Source organism: Protobothrops mucrosquamatus, unplaced genomic scaffold (assembly GCF_001527695.2).
Source record: "Protobothrops mucrosquamatus isolate PMUCROS unplaced genomic scaffold, P.Mucros_1.0 scaffold555, whole genome shotgun sequence".
NCBI classification, from domain to species: Eukaryota; Metazoa; Chordata; class Lepidosauria; order Squamata; family Viperidae; genus Protobothrops; species Protobothrops mucrosquamatus.
The window spans coordinates 330,429-350,135 of NW_015386858.1; the positions used below are offsets into that span (position 1 = coordinate 330,429).

The following is a 19,707-nucleotide window of genomic DNA, read 5'->3' on the forward strand; positions in this document are numbered from 1 at the left end:
TCAGGAGATGAGCAAATGAGCATTTTCAAAAATAGGAAAGATTCTTGCAGCATCTCATGCAGTCATTCAGACTGTAAACAGTGGGGCTGAAAAACAGGAAGGACCTGTGATCTTTCTAGGACAGTGATGGCAATCAGCATGTCAAAAATTCAGAAAAAACCTAACTTGACTCTGGTGTGTCATCACCACCACAACCCCCGAAGAAAAAAGAAGCAATTTTCTATCTCCCTTTCAACCCATCTAGACCACCCTGACCAGTGGCATTCAGTAGCAGGACTGACGTTGGGCCTGAAGTAGAGGCCCAGGCCTTGACTTCAGTCCTAGTCCCACTGCCTCCACTGAAAAAGGCCACCTCACGCCATTCCCCAAGGCAGGTGAACCTTGGGGAATGGCACAATTGTCCTCATGGCCCAGCATTCCCCAGAATCTGCTACACCGACACGTGTTTTCTTTCTGTTGTCAAGTCGCTGCAGCCTTACCTGAGGCTGCTCCAGGTCACACAAAGTTTTCATTCTTTGGACAACGCTTTTCGGTGGCCATGTGCAGCTTCCAATACCCCACATGAAAACCTAACTTGTTCTGAGGCAATTTTTGGAGGCTTGGGCGGCCATGCAAGATCATGGTTTTCTCCCACAACTTCCAGAGGGTCCAGAGGCCCTGTTCTTGCATAGCCTCGTCAGCCTTCAAAAATCACACAAGAATGGGACATGTTTTCTTTAATAGTTGTTGAGTGATGGTGAATGCTGGCTGTCACCCACAGTGACATGGCATGTCACCTTTAACACATATGTCATAGGTTCACCATCACTGTTCTAAGAAAAGCTAAGCTGTATTGTTTTATTTCAGTAACGTTAAGACTTCATCAACCTGATGAAGTAGGTTCTAATCACCAAACGGCCTTCTAATAACAAACAGAGTTTTTTCTTCAACAGGACTGGAGAAAAAGTATAGCTACTTAGGAGGTATAGGCATGTTTTAGTGCCTCCCCCTTTAAAAAATGTTATCAAAATTAAGGAAACCTCTATATGGTCTAATTCTTGATCATTTGGTATAGGCAGCAGTTCTTCATAGTTATTGAAAAAACTGCCTGGGTATGTTCAGAGGCTCAGTCTCATAACTTTATATTTCATGCTTGAATTTGGCACTGAACATGAGTTCAGCTGTATCTTCCTAAAATGTAATTAGTTAAACAATAAAAAATACTTCAGCTTCTTGGGGCAAAGAGCTGTGAGGTCGATTTCTTTTTTTTCCCTCCTTTTCCTGGGTGTGAAAACAATCTCAGTTTGGAAAGTGCAGGGCTATAAGATATAATTAAATACAGTATGATGTTTAAGTAATCTTATTTTCCATACTACCATTGAAGCTGCAGGCTTGGGGGATTCTAGTAAAACACAATCACAATCCTACTCCTTAAGTAATGTACCAAATTAGGGGAGGATAAACAGCAGCAACATGAGTCCCTTACAGGCTTAATATGAAATGTTAGATTGTCTACTTGAGGAACCAGAGTGACTTAATTAAGTAAAGGAAAATACTGGAATAAGCAGGGAGGGACCTTTCCTGAGGCTGTTCCATCATCTAGATGTGCTACAGGCCGTCATAGGATAACCTGGGATGAAATTCTGGGAGAAATCCCAATTTCCCTAATATAATTTTTAAAGAACCCCATTTTTTTTTAATCTCACAGGGAAGCAGAATGGGTGTGGAAGCCGTTATGGCTTTGATGGAAGGAACTCCAGATACCCCAGCATGTGTTGTCAGTCTGTCTGGTAATCAAGCCATCCGCCTTCCTCTCATGGAGTGTGTTCAAGTGGTAAGCTTTCTCTCCCATCTCACTAATCTGTGGGAGATTATTTTATCTTCCTTCATATATGGGTAGGTTCTGTTGTGTTAACAAACCCTTTCTCTTTCGGAACAATTCCAGTTTCTCCAAAAATGGTACCTTCTAATGTGCTTGGAAGAAAGACCTAGGCTATCGTCTAGTAAAACTGCTCAGCAATTTCCATAATCAGCAGAATCTTTACCAGTCTTCAAAAAGCCCGATTAAAGAAAGCTAGAAAAAAAATTGTTTGCAGAAAAGCATCATCGACGTTATTATCTTGTAGGGGAAGAGCAACAAAACAATATATCTGTTTTAACATTCAGTAGAACCTGATGTTTTTTCTTCTTTTCATAGATTTAATATTATCTGTTGTTTTGCACTTTGACCACATGTAATTTTCAAATATAGGCAGTCCTTGATTAATGACCACTCATTCAGTGACCATTTATGAAGGCGCTGAACTAGTGGGACTTACGATCGGTCACTGAAGTTGCATCCCAGCAGTCACATGACCGTGATTCAAGTATTTGGCAACTAGCTTCCACTTACAGGGGTTGCCACGTCCCATGGTCACATATTTGCAACCTACCTTGCTGGCTTCCCACAAGCAAAACCAATGGGGAAGTTGGTAGAGGAGGTTGCAAGTCATTCCGGTAAGGTGCTCGCATTTCCCCACACTTTGCAGAAGCCACCTCTGGCCCAGCTGTGCTGCCTCACTGACCATCCTTCCCTTCGAATGTATTTGCACCCTTCCCTGCCCGGCAGCAGCACTTATCTGCCTGCTGGCCTGTTTATCAACTACTTGGGACTTGAGACTTCGTGCTGTTGACTTTGCTTGTGGGAATCTGGCAGGAAGTTGAAAGGAAGTCCTCATTTAATGACCCGTGAACCTCACTAACAACAATAGGAGTGCTGGGATTGCTGTCTCTAAGTCAGGGGTTCTCAACCTTGGCAACTTTAAGACTTGTGGACTTCAACTCCCAGAATTCCTCAGCCAGTTGAAGTCCATTCCTCTGGGAGTTGAAGTCCACAAGTCTTAAAGTTGCCAAGGTTGAGAACCCCTGCTCTAAGTGGTGTGGTATGGTCATGTGATGTCGCTCTTTACAATCACATTGCTTAGTGATGAAAATTCTGGTCCCAATTACCATCATTAAGTGAGGACTATCTGCAGTTATGACACCAAGCCAAGATGGCCCATCTCCCTCTAAAAAGATAAATATTATCCTCTCCCCAACTTCTTGTTTGAGTAAATGATGGAATATTTTACAGGCAAAGGGCAAGCTCTGTGCATATGAATCAGGTAACCATTTCCACTTCTTTCAACAGACCAAAGATGTCACAACAGCAATGACTGAAGGACGATTCGATGATGCTCTCAAACTCAGAGGAAGGTGAGGCTTAGTTTGAACAGAAAGATAGGAAAGTGGAGAAACCAAAAGGTGGTAAAGAGAAAGGGGACAACAAGGAGGAAGAAACAGGAAGGGTGGCTCAATTTATTTTAGATTTGGTCCTGCCATTCTCTGACATGTGGTGTCAGAAAGACTATCCTAAGGCAGTGCTACTGTCACAAGATATCTGAAGTACTTTCTTTATGGGCAGAGCTATATTTATATTTCAGATTAACCGTGAAGAGTAAAGTTTCAAGCCCCCGCCCCCCTGAGTTCCTAGTGGCTGCATGGACACATCTCTGTAGTTTCATTTGGTGTCCACCAGGATTTACTGTTGCCTTTTCAAGGATATCTTTCAATGGTCCCTTGACCAAGACTGATTCAGGACCACCCTGTTTGCTTTATGAAATTAGCTACGTTTGGTTACAAGCCATTCCCAATCCTTTTTTCATTATTTGCTACTCTTCCCATGAAGTTAGGGCATAGCTATCCAAGAGGGGATTGTGTGGAAATGGGAAATAACAATGAGCACTTTTATCATTCTTTCAAATGTTCAGAATTCTTCTTTCAGCTGCAAAGCTCATAGCTGAGAAAACATCCATCATAATTTTCTTGTTGCCCACAGGAGTTTTATGAATAACTGGAATGTGTACAAGGTTTTGGCTCACGTGCATCCACCCTCAGCCAAGGTAATGGGTTGGGATTGGAGGAGAATGCCTGGCAGGGAAAAAACTACTGCTCAATGGCAGAACCCAAAATTGGCATGCTAGAGGTGGAAATTAGAAAGATTGGGTACCAGATGATGTATAAGTCCTTTTTCTGTGTGAGAATCTGGAGAACTGCTCCTAGCGAGAGAAAACAAATAATAACAATAGCAGTAGCACTTAGACATAAACCGCTTCATAGTGCTTTACAGCCCTCCCTAAGCGGTTTACAGAGCCAGCCTATTGCCCCCAACAATCTGGGTCCTCATTTTACGGACCTCAGAAGGATGGAAGGCTGAGTCAACCTTGAGCTAGTCAGGATCAAAGTCTAGGCCAGTGATGGCGAACTTTTAGAGACTGAGTGCCCAAACTGCAACCCAAAATCCATTTATGCATCGTCGAGTGCCGGGTGGGTGTGGACCATTGGGTGGGCGTGGCTGCGGTGGTAATGGCAGACTGGGTGGGACTAAAAAGTTCAATCAATCAATTCCAACTTTGCAAGACCTTTTTTTTCCCACGAGAAGTTGAAATTGACTGATTGAACCTTTTTTTTTTTTTTTTGCACATGGTAGAGGCCTAAAGTGAAAAAGTTTTATAAAACCCAGCTGAAGGCCTAGGACTGGGGCGACGGCGCGCGTGCCCACAGAGAGGGCTCTGAGTGCCGCCTCTGGCACCCGTGCCATAGGTTCGCCACCACTGGTCTAGGCTGTGGGCAGAATTAACCTGGAACGAACTACCCCCAGAGATCCGGGTGATCCCGGATCTCCCCTCCTTCCGCCGCGCCCTAAAGACATGGCTCTTCCAACAAGCGGGATTGGCCTAGGGAATTTTAGTGGGGTTTTTAAGAGAAATTTTAATTTTAATTATATAGGCCATAGCAAATATTTCTTTTTAATTCGGTTTTAAATTAGGTATTTATTGTAGCATTGGTTTTATAAGGCTGTCAGCCGCCCTGAGTCCGGTAAGGAGAAGGGCGGGATATAAATCGAATAAATAAATAAATAAATAATAAATAAATACTGCATTCTAACCACTGCACCACCATGGCTCATAATATGATCTACAATAAAGCTGGGGTTCTAGAAAAAGGGGTTTCATATTTCCTTTTGGAGTATAAAATGTCTTGTTTAGAAAGGCTGAATATGCCCCCATTTACTTGGTGTTTGGATGGAAGATAGAAATGGAGAGATAGACCCCTCTCTCCCTCCACTAAGTATTCTTCCTGTTTGACGAACAGAATGATGTATCATACTAGGAGGAAATATAGGTATTTGCTGCTCCCTTCTATGAGCTTGGACAACTGCAGCCTTTCCAAACTGATAATGCTAAAATTTGATCCTAAACTGAGCAGCCTGGCTGAGTATATATGCCCTCTGGGTTGGTTCCTCCAAAGGAATCCAAGAGAAACAGAACTTTGAAGGCAGGTAGGATGTATGTATATATTGGAAACCATTTTTGACTTTAGCTTGATCCTTTTTTTTCTTGCAGAGTGGCTACAATTTGGCAGTGATGAACGTAGGTGCACCAGCCGCAGGCATGAATGCAGCTGTGAGGTCCACCGTCAGAATTGGCTTGATCCATGGACATAAGATGCTGGCTGTGCATGATGGGTTTGAGGGCCTTGCTGAAGGAAAGGTAAATTCATTTAATCTGTCCATCCATTTCTCTTAGAATGGAGTAGACCACCTGTGAGCCAGGTGTGATTTCAGGTCTTTGCTTTACAGCCCCAAACCAGTCCCCAGTGGGTATTCTGAATTCTGTAGCAGGCCAGTTTTCAGCATCACCATTTTTAATTATGTCTTTCCCAAAAATAAGAGTAGAAAACACACATTTATAGTCTTAAAACGTCTCAACTCCTTCCAAAGGGACAAAAATGGAACATTTTGCCTGAGGCACAAATAAGCTAAAAATCGGTTTCCATCAAAAAGCCATGGAAGTGTGTTCCTTTCTTAAAGCATTCCTTTTTTAAAATATATTTTTGTTAAAAGAAAAATTTACATAAAATTTAAAAAATAATTATAGAAACAAGAAAAGTAGAAAAAAAGGAATATGAAAAAATAAAAGAAAAACTCTAAATAACAAAAGAAAAGGAAAAGGATATCTAAAGAAACGCTACCAATCTTTTTGCAGCAGTTAGAAGCACGTAATTACCATTTCATCCTCATGAATAACAAATCATAGGTCCCTTCTTCCCATAAACTAACCTTTTTAATCAATAAATTCCAAAATCACCAATTGATATTTCTCATTTTCAACAAAAATTCCATAAGGGTTTCCAGTCTTTAATAAATTGTTGTTTGTAAATTATTGTTCCGCCCTCAATCAGAACTGTCACTTTAGCCATTGCTGCAAGGTTTGACATCTTCACAATCCATTCCTTCATTATGGATCTTTTTGTATTTTGCATATAATAGCCTCACTGCAGTTACCATATATAAAACTAATTGTCCATGAGCCTTTTCTAGTTGACTGTCCACAAGTCCTACTAAGAAAAATTGTAATTTCACCTTAATATTAATTTTTAAATAATAATAATAATAATAATAATAATAATAATAATAATAATAATAATAATAATAATAATAATAATAATAATAATAAAGTTGGAAGGGACCTTGGAGGTCATCTAGTCCAACCCCCTGCTCAGGCAGGAAACCCTATACCATTTCAGACAAATGGCTGTCCAGTCTCTTCTTAAAAACATCCAGTGTTGGAGCATTCACCGCTTCTGGAGGTAAGGAGTTCCACTGGTTAATTGTTCTCACTGTCAGGAAGTTTCTCCTTAGTTCTAGGTTGCTTCTCTCCTTGATTAGTTTCCATCCGTTGCTTCTTGTCCTGCCTTCAGGCGCCTTGAAAAATAGCTTGACTCCCTCTTCTTTGTGGCAGCCCCTGAGATATTGGAATACTGCTATCATGTCCCCCCTCATCCTTCTCTTCATTAAACTCTCTGCATCACCATTTGTATTGCATTTATGTCCCATATGTTTTTGCTTTTTCACAAGTTCATCATGCATCTTAAATCATTACTTATTCTGTATAACAATGTGTGGTTATTGAGCAGGAGATCGTAATAACTGTGTTGCTGAGTACAAAATTCTTCCCCACCCTGTTTTCTTTTTTCAGATTGAAGAAATAGGATGGGCAGGAGTTGGTGGTTGGACTGGAAAAGGTGGATCAAATCTTGGAACAAAAAGGTATTAATGGGGGGGACAGAGGCTTCAGAATAAATAAACATACTTAAAAATAAATCAACATTTTGAAATGCTTTCTTCTGATATAACTTGCACATATTGCTAAAAGGCCCAAATTTAAAATAGAATCAAAAGAGAGGCAATGTGGTAAGATAAGGAGTGTGGGGTACCTCAGGTGGGAGAGGAAAGCCCAGCACAAGTTTCATACAATTGTCTCTCCTCTCAAGAGGCTGAAAATCCTGTGTGAATCTGGGCAGGGAGGATTTTCAGCTCCTGAGAAGGACTTCCCAGCACCTCCCCTATTATGAGGCATCAATGCTTCTTATCTGGGACTGTGTCCACTTAACGACCTCTGAGATCCCTTAACAGCCACCCAGGAGTGCCAGGATTTGGGTCATTGAACAAAACAGTCACATGACATCTCACTTATTGACCACTTTGTTTAACAACCAAGATTCCAGCCCAATTGTGGCAAGGACTATCAGCACTGGGAATAACTGAAATTGTCTAAACACATCCTATGCTGAGTCAGATTGGTCAATTCTCAGATGGGGGTGACTAAGAACTGGGAGCTTCTGGGTTAATGGAGTACTTTCTGGTACTTTCTATGAGTGAATTAAAGGGGCTGTGTGTGTAGGAGGACCATTGGTACTTTTTATTGATTTTGTCTGTTTGATCACAGGACTCTACCCAAGAAATACTTTGAGGAAATCAGTAACACCATTGCCAGTTTTAACATCCACGGGCTGGTTATCATTGGTGGTTTTGAGGTAGGTCTGTGGAGACTTCAGCTGTTAGATCAAGTCACTGATCATACATAGGATCAATAGGAAGACATAGCTAATAAGTGAGATCATATTCCACAGATATCTTTCCTCAGGCAAAATGTGTTTCACTGATGATTGGGAAAAGCCCCTTCTGTCTGACGTCTGCACCTTAAGCCAGCTGAACAAGGGAAAACATGTTCAGAGTTTATTTTGGTGCAAATGTGATTCTAGGGCAGAATGATAATGGGAGTGAATTTCCTTTGTTATCAATAGAGAAGGAAAGGGAGGAGCAGGAAGCTGCAAGAGGCTGATGCTTATAATCTTGGGGTTTGAGTGCAGCATCTGAACAAGTTGGATTCCCGGTTGGATTATAGAAGTGAATTCCTCCTCCTCTTTCCCCTGCTTGGTAGGCTTTTACTGGCAGTCTGGAAATGATTGAAGGCCGGTGCAAATATGAAGAGCTCTGCATCCCAATCTGTGTGATTCCTGCGACCGTTTCTAACAATGTTCCTGGTTCTGACTTCAGCATCGGTGCAGACACGGCCCTCAACACCATAACAGCAGTATGTGGTTTGTTATCATCCCAGTTCCAGTTCAGGGAAATTCACCAAGGGCAGAATCTTACCAGTGCTTAAATTTGCATTTTTGAAGTGAGGAATAGGTTTGCAGTAGCAACAAGTATTTCCTGTGCACAGGAGCTGGAATAGATTCTGAAGAAAGGAAAAGACCTGACAGTTCAAAAAGCATTAATATTATTTTGTTTATTTTGAGTTTCTAATCATAGAGGATACAGGTTTAGGATTTACCACCTGCAAGTTTTAAATAGGCTGTAGGAATTTGCAAATAACAATAAACTTATATGCCACTTCACAGTGCTTTACAGTCGTCTCTAAGCTGTTTACAGAGTCAGCCTATTGCCCCCAGCAATCTGGGTCCTCATTTTACCGACCTCGGAAGGATGGAAGGCTGAGTCAACCTTGAGCTGGTTAGGATCAAACTGCTGGCAGTGGGCAGAGTTAGCCTGCTATATTGCATTCTAACCCCTGCGCCACCAGGATTCTTAATACTTTTGAAAGAAAGCTGTTCTTAAATCTGGAGAGTACTAACCCTAGGCCAAACTAAATGATCAATAAACAATGAACAAAGTCTTAGGCAATTTCATGCAATTAAAATTAATGAGGGGGTATTGCTCAGTGGCAGTGTGGTAGCTTTGCACACAGAGCACCACTTAGGTCAGTTGGAAAGTTGTTCCTAGATAGAGAAGACAGTGCAGGCATTGGTGCCTGTCACAATATATATATAAGAAAGATTTTCTGTGTTATATATTTCTACCTTGCACTTGTCTAGATACCCCCACCCCCCATTCTCTCTCTTTTTATATCCCCATGTTTAAATGAACTTGACTGAAGAAATAAAAACAAAGACTGTGGAATCTTAGTGAAGCTTGGTTGTTTGCTTGCAAATGTTTCATCACCCAACTAGGTAACATCATCAGTGCTAGAAAGGAATGGAGTTTTCTCCCTTTTTATAATAGCTAAGCTAACTCTCTTCAGATGCCCCCCCCAAATATTTTCCAGCTGACATTCAAAGCTTTTCTTTTTTGCCTGGTTTGTTTCATTCGTAGACTTGTGACCGCATCAAACAGTCTGCAGCTGGCACCAAGCGGCGAGTTTTCATCATTGAAACCATGGGAGGCTATTGTGGCTACCTGGCTACTATGGCAGGCTTAGCAGCTGGAGCAGATGCTGCCTACATTTATGAAGATCCTTTCACCATCCATGACTTGGAGGTGAACGTCTTTTGCAGAGGCAAATGTTTGCTCTATAACCGCATTACTGGCCCTAGGAGAATTGCATGTGTTGATATAATCTAGGGGAAGAGCTGGACCCAGTATTTGGACAAATGAGTTCTATTGCATCTTAGAAGAGCCCTGAATTTCTGGGTAGAGCTGGGAAAAATACCAGTTAGAAACTAGAGGGAATGCATGCTACATGAGAAGGATTATCTTTTTTGTTGCTACTATGATTATTTTACTAAACTAATATGGCACTCCTGCCATGTCTGACTCTAAGTGGCTTATACATTTCCACAACAATAATACAAATGAAAACACAGCAGTAATTCCCCACTGTAAAGGAACAATCCTACCTCATAAATTTAATCATCCCCTCCCCCCAGGAGGTGTATGAACAACCCTTCAGATCCTTAAGGCTTGCCCAAACAGCCAAATCTTAATAGTTTTGTCAAAATATAACAAGGCTGAAGCCCAGCTGCCTGTTGCAGAGGGGTGGGGGCAATGACTGAGAAGGTTGAACTGAAAGGTCCCAGAAGATCCTTCAGATAAGATCAGGAAGGAGCCTTCTGTTCTAAATCTTAAAGATGGGCAGAGACCAAAGGGAGAAGCTAGTCAACAGATATCCACGTCTGGCACTATGAAGGGCTTTAAAGGTGACAGCCAACACCTTGACCTGTACCTGGTAAAAAAAACTGATAACCAGTGCTCATGTTACATGAGCAAATCACCTTGCACCTATAATTGGTTGCATTCTGTTGCAGCTTCTGATCTTCAAGGGCAGCCTCATGTAGAGGTTTTGCAGAGTGCATTTCAGTAATCCAGACAAGAGTGACCATCGTATAAGTGCCTGATTCAGGCTGGGTACATCGAAGGGATCTATTCAAAGGTCCTCTCAGTTCCTGCTATTACTGATCTTGAAGCAGTCCATGAGAATCCCCAGATTACAGACCAGTTCAGCATGGGGAAGCACAATCCTATCCAGAGCCAAAATAGAATATCTCTGGAATTGGTGGGCTTTTGCACCCAAAGCCACTGTTGGGATTGGCCTAAGCCTGTTCTTTCATATCCCACCCTTCACAACTTCCAAGGTATCAAAATAGATTCTCAGCCCCATCTCCACTTCTGTTCTGATGTGCTATCAGATTCTCTTTCATTGTCTCAATCCCTTCCCCTCAACACACATGTACACTTATTAACAGATTTTGCTGTGGGTATTAAACCTCTAATGTAACTGCAATTATAATTGCAGCATCACTTATTAGAGAAATGAATGGGACAGAAGATGTTGGCTGTTTCATTGTGTAATTTGCTGTTCCAGCCAGTCAGCTAACATTGTTTGATTTCTGCACTGGGTGTAATTGTGGTTATTAATTGTTATTAATAAGTGCTTATTGCAGTTGCCTTTTATTTAGAGAAATGCAATATAATTTCCTGTCTCCGTCCAGGGGAGGATGCTGGTTACATCTCTTATTACTTATTTCCTTGGGTTTGTCTTCAATCAGAAGCAATCAGACATTTGAGCTCAAACTAATTCAGAACTTTAAGACATTGTTCACTGTGGGTGCTGGCTCTGCCTTCATTAATACAAATAAATACAGACATAATGCAATTTTCTCAGAGAGAATTATTTAGTGTGCATATATCCACAAATACATACAACATACTACCTAATAAACGTAACATGGAAAAGTATTCCCATGGGGGGGTACATTTTGATTCTGTAATAAGGGTGTGGTAAATTTAGTGGCTTTGCTAGTTTAATAAAATCTACAGTGTTGCATTTGAAATGTGTTAATATACAATTTGAGGGATAAAAACAAGTGGTTCCGTTCTTTCTTTGGTTTACAGATGAACGTGGAACATCTGACTGAGAAAATGAAAACCACAGTGAAAAGAGGCCTAGTACTGAGGTACCTGACTAAACTTATTAGAGGGGATTAAAAGTTTAGAAGCCATTCACTTCTTTGTAAGTGTGATGAAAAATATTCCTTTTTGGAATGGGTTATGAAAATAACTTTGAGAAACAGGAGGAAGAGCTGCAGCCTAGACAACTATCTGACAAATCTGAGTTCAAAGCGGGAATGTAGTTTGAGAAGATGTCTCAGTAGGGACTCTCCCTAATCTCTTACTAGGCAGGGAGGGGGGAAGCATATTCAGACTTGCAAGATTTTGTTGCTATAACCTTACAATAAAAATAGTATTTATGATTTTAAATTCCCTGGTCTGGAAAGGGCTGACACTTTGCAAGGGAAACAGTAGCAAGAGTATTTTTATACATACGTTGCCATACTTGTAGTGTGCATCTTTATTAACATTCTCCCAAAATAAACTGGGCTCAGAAGTTCTTCGGAGAACATAGAAATTACTAGGATTGTGCATGCTTTGAAAGTAATTCTGAAAGTAATTCAGAAATACCTCAGATTGCATGCAAGTGCAGTGTTCCTTTGAGAAATCTAATTATAAAGTTAGTTGCAGCTGCATTTTTTTCAGACTTCTATGGAATCATTAAAAACTTGTTTTAATGACTTGTAGAAAAAGGCTATATTCGAAAGAATTGTTTCTAGTGCCCTAGAAAATGTTAGATTTGTCACAATTTTGACTAGCTTAGTTATGGCAGGGAAAAAAAAACCTGCTTGGTTCTCCAACATTGCTGACACTGTAATGTAGGATTAGGGAAACATAGAATTGCTTTCAAACCAGCATATAGCCAGATATATCCATTCACTACTTATTCAACAGTATATATTGCTAAGTATGGAATGAATATTGTGCCGGTGTCCAACTAGCAACAACAGCAAAATGAAATGAACTGCAAGGTATTTCAGGCAGCCCAGCCCATTATTTTTTTAGAGCAACAAGATCCTTCTCTTCTCATAATCCCATGTCCCAAATGAAAAACAGGCATTTTACATATTAGCTTGCTTTTTCACTTTCTTTGGCCAGTAAGCGCCATGAGAAATGAAACAGAAAAAAGTATTTGATCTCCTGGCAGATTTCTTTAGATCAGTACTTCTGAACTTTGGCAACTTTAAGACGTATCGACTTCAACTCCTAACTCCCCAGCCAGCCATGCTTCTGGAAGTTGAAGTCCATATGTCTTAAAGTTGCTAAAGTTGAGAAATACTGATTTAGATATTATAGATAGACAGCTCTCAGCATCCTTCTCAACTAGCTGTAGCCCAGGAAGGTCATAGGTTTCCCATTCAATGGAGTATCGTGGAAAACAGCACAAGCATTTTAATACCTGAGGGGTCCTTGGTGCTCTCTGAGCTTGCTTGTTTTCTTGCAGGCATTTCATTACCCAAACTAGCACTGATGTGTTACCTGGTTTGGGTAATGAAACATCTGCAAGAAACCAAACAAGCTCAGAGAGCATCAAGGACCCCTCATTTCAACTCCGAGCTACAAATATTCTCCTTTATTTTAATACCTGTATAATATATACATGCTTTAACCTCATGCTGAGGCATACACCAAAACAAGTGCAGCAGCTTTTCAGCTCACCTGATTTCTGTGCAAAGGGACAAGATTGGAGGCCAAGTTTGCATTTGATGAAAATAAGTATGGGATGCTCAAAAGAGCCAGATTTTTCACAAAGGTTGAAGAAACAATCTTAGGCTGCTCTTTGAAATCCACTTTTCTCAACAAGATGCTTTCCAGGTGGATTGAATGTTGGTACTCATAATTTACAGCATTAATAACTACAAATTATAGGCTATAAAATGAAGACAAGATTTTAATCAGTGAAGCAGGAAGACCATGGGAATAGAATAGATAGAAGTCAGAAGTATATGCAAGAGTTGTCAATAACATTCTGAAATAAAATGCCCTTTGTACAGTATTATGCCAAAACGTTTTCCATTTTATGGACTATTTATTTAGTCAATTCTGTGTTTTCCTGCTGCATGTATGCTTCTTTTCTTCATTTCCAGGAATGAAAAAAGCAATGAAAACTACACCACAGACTTCATATATAATTTGTATTCAGAGGAAGGAAAAGGTGTATTTGATACCAGAAAGAACGTTTTGGGACATATGCAGCAGGTACATCAGAAAGATCAGACTTGGTACTATGTGTGAACTCTGCTATTATAATCAGTGTCATTGGGCAGAAAAGCCCCAGTAGTCCACTGAACCCTGTTTCCTTACCTGTCTCAATACCATCACTGCAGATCTTTCTATCCAAAGATTTTCAAGCTTCAAGCTACTGTCCTCATCACATTTCCATAATGCTAAGGTTTAACATATAATTGAATATAACTCTCCTTCTACCTTCACAGGGTGGGTCACCGACTCCATTTGACCGGAACTTTGGAACAAAAATGGGTGCCAAAGCTGTGGCATGGATGTCTGGCAAGATCAAAGAGTGCTCCAGACATGGTATATAGGACTTTACCATTGGATTGCCTCTTAGATTGGTGGGCAGCCACACCTTTATTGGTAATAAACAGGAAAGAAATCAATTACAGTAGGCGAAGGAGTATCTGTGCCAGAGGTTTGATACTATCTATGATGTTCTTGAATCTTGGGGTCTATAGTGCAAAGTCAGTGCTTAAGATCTTTTCATATATTCAAAGCCTGATACTTAATTCTAGGGTTTTGTTTTTAATGGAAGACTTTTCTGCTAAATCCCAATATATCACTTTACACCCAATGTTTCAAAATAAATGCTTTCCATTGGAGCTTTCAGTAGAAGAATAAGAATTCAAGCTTCCAGTAAAATGTTAACATTTTGCAATGCTTTCTTTTGCAGGTCGTATCTTTGCCAACACTGCTGATTCAGCTTGCCTGCTGGGTATGCGCAGACGCGCCCTGGTATTCCAGCCCCTTACGGAACTCAAAGGAGAAACAGATTTTGAGTAAGTCTTCTCTGTAGGAATAATCAGAAAGTGTGCCATAGAAAGTTAAGTTAATCCACAATATTAGTTGGGAACCAAAGAATCTTTTAAAAATAGTTTCTAGCCCTCATTGTTATAACAAAATACTTCGTTTGACTCAAATCTAATATGACTTGCATGCAACTGCCATAGGCATTTACTGTGTCAGCTAATTTTCTGGTCTTTTTGTGGTGAACATAGATTCAGAAATCTAAAAAATGGCAGAGGACAGGGAAGTCTAAAGTTGGAAATTTCTCTGAGAATGGAACAAATGTTTCAGACTTAAATCTGCAGTGAGGCACTGTAGAGGATACGGAGGTAGAGGAAGACTAGGAAAATCCAGATTCTAATGCAATTTCAGCTATACATCCAACCCAACATATTTACAGAGCTGGTTTGTGTGCATGAGCTGCTTTGAATTCCTTGAGGAAAACAGGATATGTGTCTAATTAATAATATACAGTTAAGCTTATGGAGGCTAAAACATATAAGGAACGGTTGCTGGAATTGGGTATGTCTAGTTTAACAAAGAGAAGGACGAGGGGGGACATGATAGCAGTGTTCCAATATCTCAGGGCTGCCACAAAGAAGGAGTCAAGCTATTCTCCAAGGCGCCTGAAGGCAGGACAAGAAGCAATGGATGGAAACTAATCAAGTAGAGAAGCAACCTAGAAATAAGGAGAAATTTCCTCACAGTTAGAATAATTAACCAGTGGAACAACCTGCCTCCAGAAGCAGTGAATGCTCCAACACTGGAGGTTTTTAAGAAGAGACTGGGCAGCCATTTGTCTGAAATGGTGTAGGGTTCCTGCCTGAGCAGGGGGTTGGACTCGATGACCTCCAAGGTCCCTTCCAACTTTACTACTACTACTACTACTACTACTACTACTACTATTATTATTATTATTATTATTATATACCCAAGCAGAATTTGGGGATAGGGTTTCCTCCCAAGTTCCAGTTTAGTAGATTCCTGGTTTATTACATGAATGCTGATTTAAAATAAAATTCTAATTTGTTAAGCAAGCATAGAATTCGGTGTTTTAGGTATGTCTGTTTTTAAAACATCAATTGTTAAATAACTCATAACTCACTTTAAACAAACCAGGCCCCTGCTGGAATGAAATTGAATTCTTTGTTCTTTCTTTGATCATGTGGTAGAAAATGCTTGAGCTTCATGTTTTGTATAGTTTTATTTGCAAAACAAAGGTATATTTTATTTGTATCCCACCTTTTTTTTTTTATAAATTAATTCAAGGTGGCGAACATACCTAATACTCCTTTCCTCCTCCTGTTTTCCCCACAATAACTCTGAGGTGGGTTGGACTGAGAGTATGCGACTGGCCCAAGATCAACCAGCTGGCTTTCATGGCCAAGGTGGGATTTGAACTCATGGTCTGGCTTCTAGCCTGATGCCTTAACTACTAGACCACTATAGTTTAACTTTGTGAACATGCCCATTGTTACAACTTCCTACAAGTTTCCCAAGCTTGGGTAAATGTTTCTCAAAGGCAGAGTAGCTGTAGCCACCAAATATGTTGCAGTGGAATGGGATAACCCTGCCATGCAGATACTGACCTTACCTTTATTCTTCTTTGACAGTCATCGCATCCCCAAAACGCAGTGGTGGCTGAAGCTTCGTCCCATCTTGAAGATTCTAGCCAAGTACAAGATTGAGCTTGACACCTCAGAGACAGCCCCCTTGGAGCATATCACTCGCAAGAGAGTATCTGGGGAAGGTGCCCTGTGAACATTTAGCAAGCCAGGTGCAGCTGTCCCTCCCGTTTCAGTCATGGCATGGAAGGAGACTTCTAAATAAATTACAAATCCTCCGTTCCTTCCCCAATTTAGCATGCAGCTTTCCATCTAGTGTTATGTACTGTAATTGGAGCCACGTGCCTATGATATATGGCATATCATTACATCGCGCCATACCTAATAGTTGGCAAAACTTTCTACTGTTGTTTACTTTCTTGGAAAGCTCAAGGCAGCTTAAATAGGCTCCCTGCTGGTCTTTCCATTGGGATATTAGCTAGGGTCACTCTTAGGTTTATCAGTATTATATAATCATATGCTTCTGGGGGCCCTCTTTCTCCAGAGTGGAATGGACTATTGCTGCCAGATTTTCCTAGCCAATGTCAGAAAGATTAGCCAAGGCTATTTGCTGCACCAGGAATGTACTTCAATAGAATCTTCTTCATCTTGTCATCATTTGAACTGGACAGAATTATGGTTATTAAAACTTTTGTCATCTAAATGCCAATTCTCAAAATAGATTCAACTCATCCAAGTGCTCAAAATAAAAAACAGTAACTATTTGACTAGAAGTTGTAATATCTCTGCTCCCTACATCATTTTAATCGTATTACCAACCTCTGTACTGCAAGTGATAGACCCAGCCTGTCTAGCCATTGTTGAATACTACATCTCCGTGGTGGCGAACCTATGGCACGCGTGCCACAGGTGGCACTCAGAGCCCTCTCTGTGGGCATGCGCCCCATCGCCCCAGTCCTAGGCCTTCAGCTGGATTTCATAAAACCTTTTCACTTTAAGCCTCTGCCGCCGTGTGCAAAAAAAAAGGTTCAATCAATCAATCAATTTCAACTTCTCGCGGGGAAAAAAAAGATCTCACAAAGTTGGAATTGATTGAATTTTTTAGTCCCACCCAGTCTGCCATTACCACCGCAGCCACGCCCACCCAATGGGCCATGCCCACCCAATGGGCCACACCCACCCAATGGGCTACACCCAACCGGCACCCGACAATACATAAGTGGGTTTTGGGTTGCAGTTTGGGCACTCGGTCTCTAAAAGGTTCGTCATCACTGCTATATCTACTCATTGCTGTGTCTCTCCCATTCCCAGTCACATTTTTCCTTCTTTATCCAGAGCAAGATTGAGATTGACTTAAAGGGAACACTGTACAAGCTATATAAAATCATCTCTGCATTTTTTACCTATGACAGAAAAGCAAACCCACAAAGAAGCACCAACCACTTAGTGTGTGTCTACAAGGATAGGAATTTTGCTCTTTGGGTAAATGCTTAGAAACAAAATCAAGCTGTTGATTGGTACTTTTTCTGTTAAGGATTTCCCTATTCATTTGATGAATTTAATGCCTTTCACTAAAGCTACTCCACTCACAATGTGGCTCATTCATATTATGTTTTTGCTTTGGTGAAATCCATATCATCATCATCATCATCATTCGTTCACCTAGTACAGGGGTAGTCAACTTTGGCTCTTTTATGACTCCCCTGACCTAGTACATCTATCCCCAAGTTTAGATTTCAATTCTCAAAATTCCATAGTCAGAATTATCACTATTGAGAAATCAGTGTATTCACATGTCTGGTGAATGTGGGGTCTATGACAATTCGCCGTGGCCAACTCTCCACACGACAACTTATTGCCGGACAAAAGTTACACTAATAACAAATGTGGAATAGAATCATTAAAAAAGGATGCAAAAGGAGGAACAAAATGAAATTTTTATTTATTTTAAGTAATTAAACAGAATTGTTAAATTGTTCCGCAGTAAGTTGTCCTGCGACAAGTTGGCTGTGGTGAGTTGGACATGGAGAGTGGGCCACAGCGAGCTGACTGTGGCAAGTTGTCCCATTCCCTGAATGTGAGCTGGTCTACCTTAGGAATATAAAAATAAGGACTGAAGCAGGAAGAAATCAGTCATCTTTCTGCTGCAGATAGTCAAGAAGAAAAATAATCATATGAAGCAGTCTTATGAAGACATAAACAACAGAATAAAAACTCTCCAGTACAATGTAAATGTAATCAGCAAGCTTTTAATATCCAAGTCACTTGTGCACTGAACAAGCGTTCTTCCACAACCAAGCACTTCAAAGAGTACTTTGAGCTTACATTTTTCTTGTAAGCAGGTCCAGATCAATATGGAGGAGAAGACATAGCAGGGGGAAACAAAACCATCTCATACTTAATTATTCCTTTGGAAATTGGTGTATGCATGAAACAAAGAACAAAACTGTTTTGAAATTTTTCCCAAATCATCTTAGTCCAGCTGAAGTTCAGCAGAAAATCTGAAAAGTGGTGCTTCTGGGTTTTGGCTAAAACAAAATCTGAATACTAGAATGATTTCCTGAGGCAAAGAAGGCAAGATAATTACACTTTGCTTCCTTTCTCCTCTCCTTCTACAAGTGGCTGTGTCCCAACTCTTGTATTGAATAAAACAGTATTTTGTTCAGTATATAGACCTAAACTCCCAAAACGCATATTTCAGCTGTGGTGACCGACTATCCAAATGCTGATGAGAATATTTTTTTCATTTCCCTATTTCTGTATGAACGGTGTGGGTTGTGGCATCTTAATATTGTTAATTTGCCTGAGCAATAAGAAAGGAAACACATCTGAAGAGAATGATGGCTGTTCATATCAAGTAGATTCCACAGTCCAGAATCGTAGCATGTAACACTGATTATTTCAACAATTAATATAACTATTCCCACACTGTCTAATTTTCAAGATGGCTGTTTAGGGTTCTAATTCCCATCTCCCTGTCTTCAAAACAGAAACAAGAATATTATCCCGAGCAGATAGGAGCCACTTCAGGAATCAATGTGAGAGCCAACACTCCAATCTTGGGGGAATAGCCAAAAAAAGGCTTATTGTCAGAAATTACAACTTTTTGTGAAACTGAATAGCAGATAAAACAGTGGTTGTAATTACAATGCCCACAAACACAGGCCATTAGACTTGCTCAATGAGGTTCATGGCACTTAAAATGCCAAATGTCTAAAGGGCATTTGGGACTCCCAAGACCTGTATCTCAGCTCCCTTGCATTCATAAGGATGCCGCTTCTTTTTCTGAACCAAGAGAATTATTTTTGAAAGAAACACATCTACAACTTTACAGTGATCAACCTTTTAAGAAACGACAGATATAGGACTTAGTTAATTATACTTGTCACCCCGTTTTCATTTTGGTTAAGACAAATCAAGGCAATGGAAGCAACGGAAGTCTGCCACAAAAACAGAATTACAATCATAATTGTATGGCAAGAAAAATATATTCCCCATTGGACACAATGAGGAAACCCCTTGAAACATTTGAAAAATGCCTTAACGTCTTCAAAAATGAATACTTTGCCATTTCTTCGCTTGGGCACACTAGAACTATACAATAATAAT

At 40.3% G+C, this 19,707-nt stretch overlaps 1 protein-coding gene across 1 annotated transcript in view; it reads left to right on the forward strand.

The window, feature by feature from the left end:
* PFKM (phosphofructokinase, muscle) overlaps window positions 1-16,871 on the forward strand; it is a 34,841-nt gene extending 17,970 nt beyond the window's left edge. The window contains exons 10-22 of the mRNA XM_029284380.1: window positions 1,688-1,813; window positions 3,149-3,213; window positions 3,836-3,899; window positions 5,403-5,549; window positions 7,038-7,108; window positions 7,788-7,875; window positions 8,283-8,435; window positions 9,497-9,661; window positions 11,516-11,577; window positions 13,600-13,711; window positions 13,948-14,047; window positions 14,421-14,526; window positions 16,147-16,871. Coding sequence (XP_029140213.1) covers window positions 1,688-1,813; window positions 3,149-3,213; window positions 3,836-3,899; window positions 5,403-5,549; window positions 7,038-7,108; window positions 7,788-7,875; window positions 8,283-8,435; window positions 9,497-9,661; window positions 11,516-11,577; window positions 13,600-13,711; window positions 13,948-14,047; window positions 14,421-14,526; window positions 16,147-16,294 — 1,407 coding nt within the window. The 3' untranslated portion in view covers window positions 16,295-16,871. The remainder of the gene's footprint in view (window positions 1-1,687; window positions 1,814-3,148; window positions 3,214-3,835; window positions 3,900-5,402; window positions 5,550-7,037; window positions 7,109-7,787; window positions 7,876-8,282; window positions 8,436-9,496; window positions 9,662-11,515; window positions 11,578-13,599; window positions 13,712-13,947; window positions 14,048-14,420; window positions 14,527-16,146) is intronic.
* The last annotated feature ends 2,836 nt before the right edge of the window (window positions 16,872-19,707 follow it).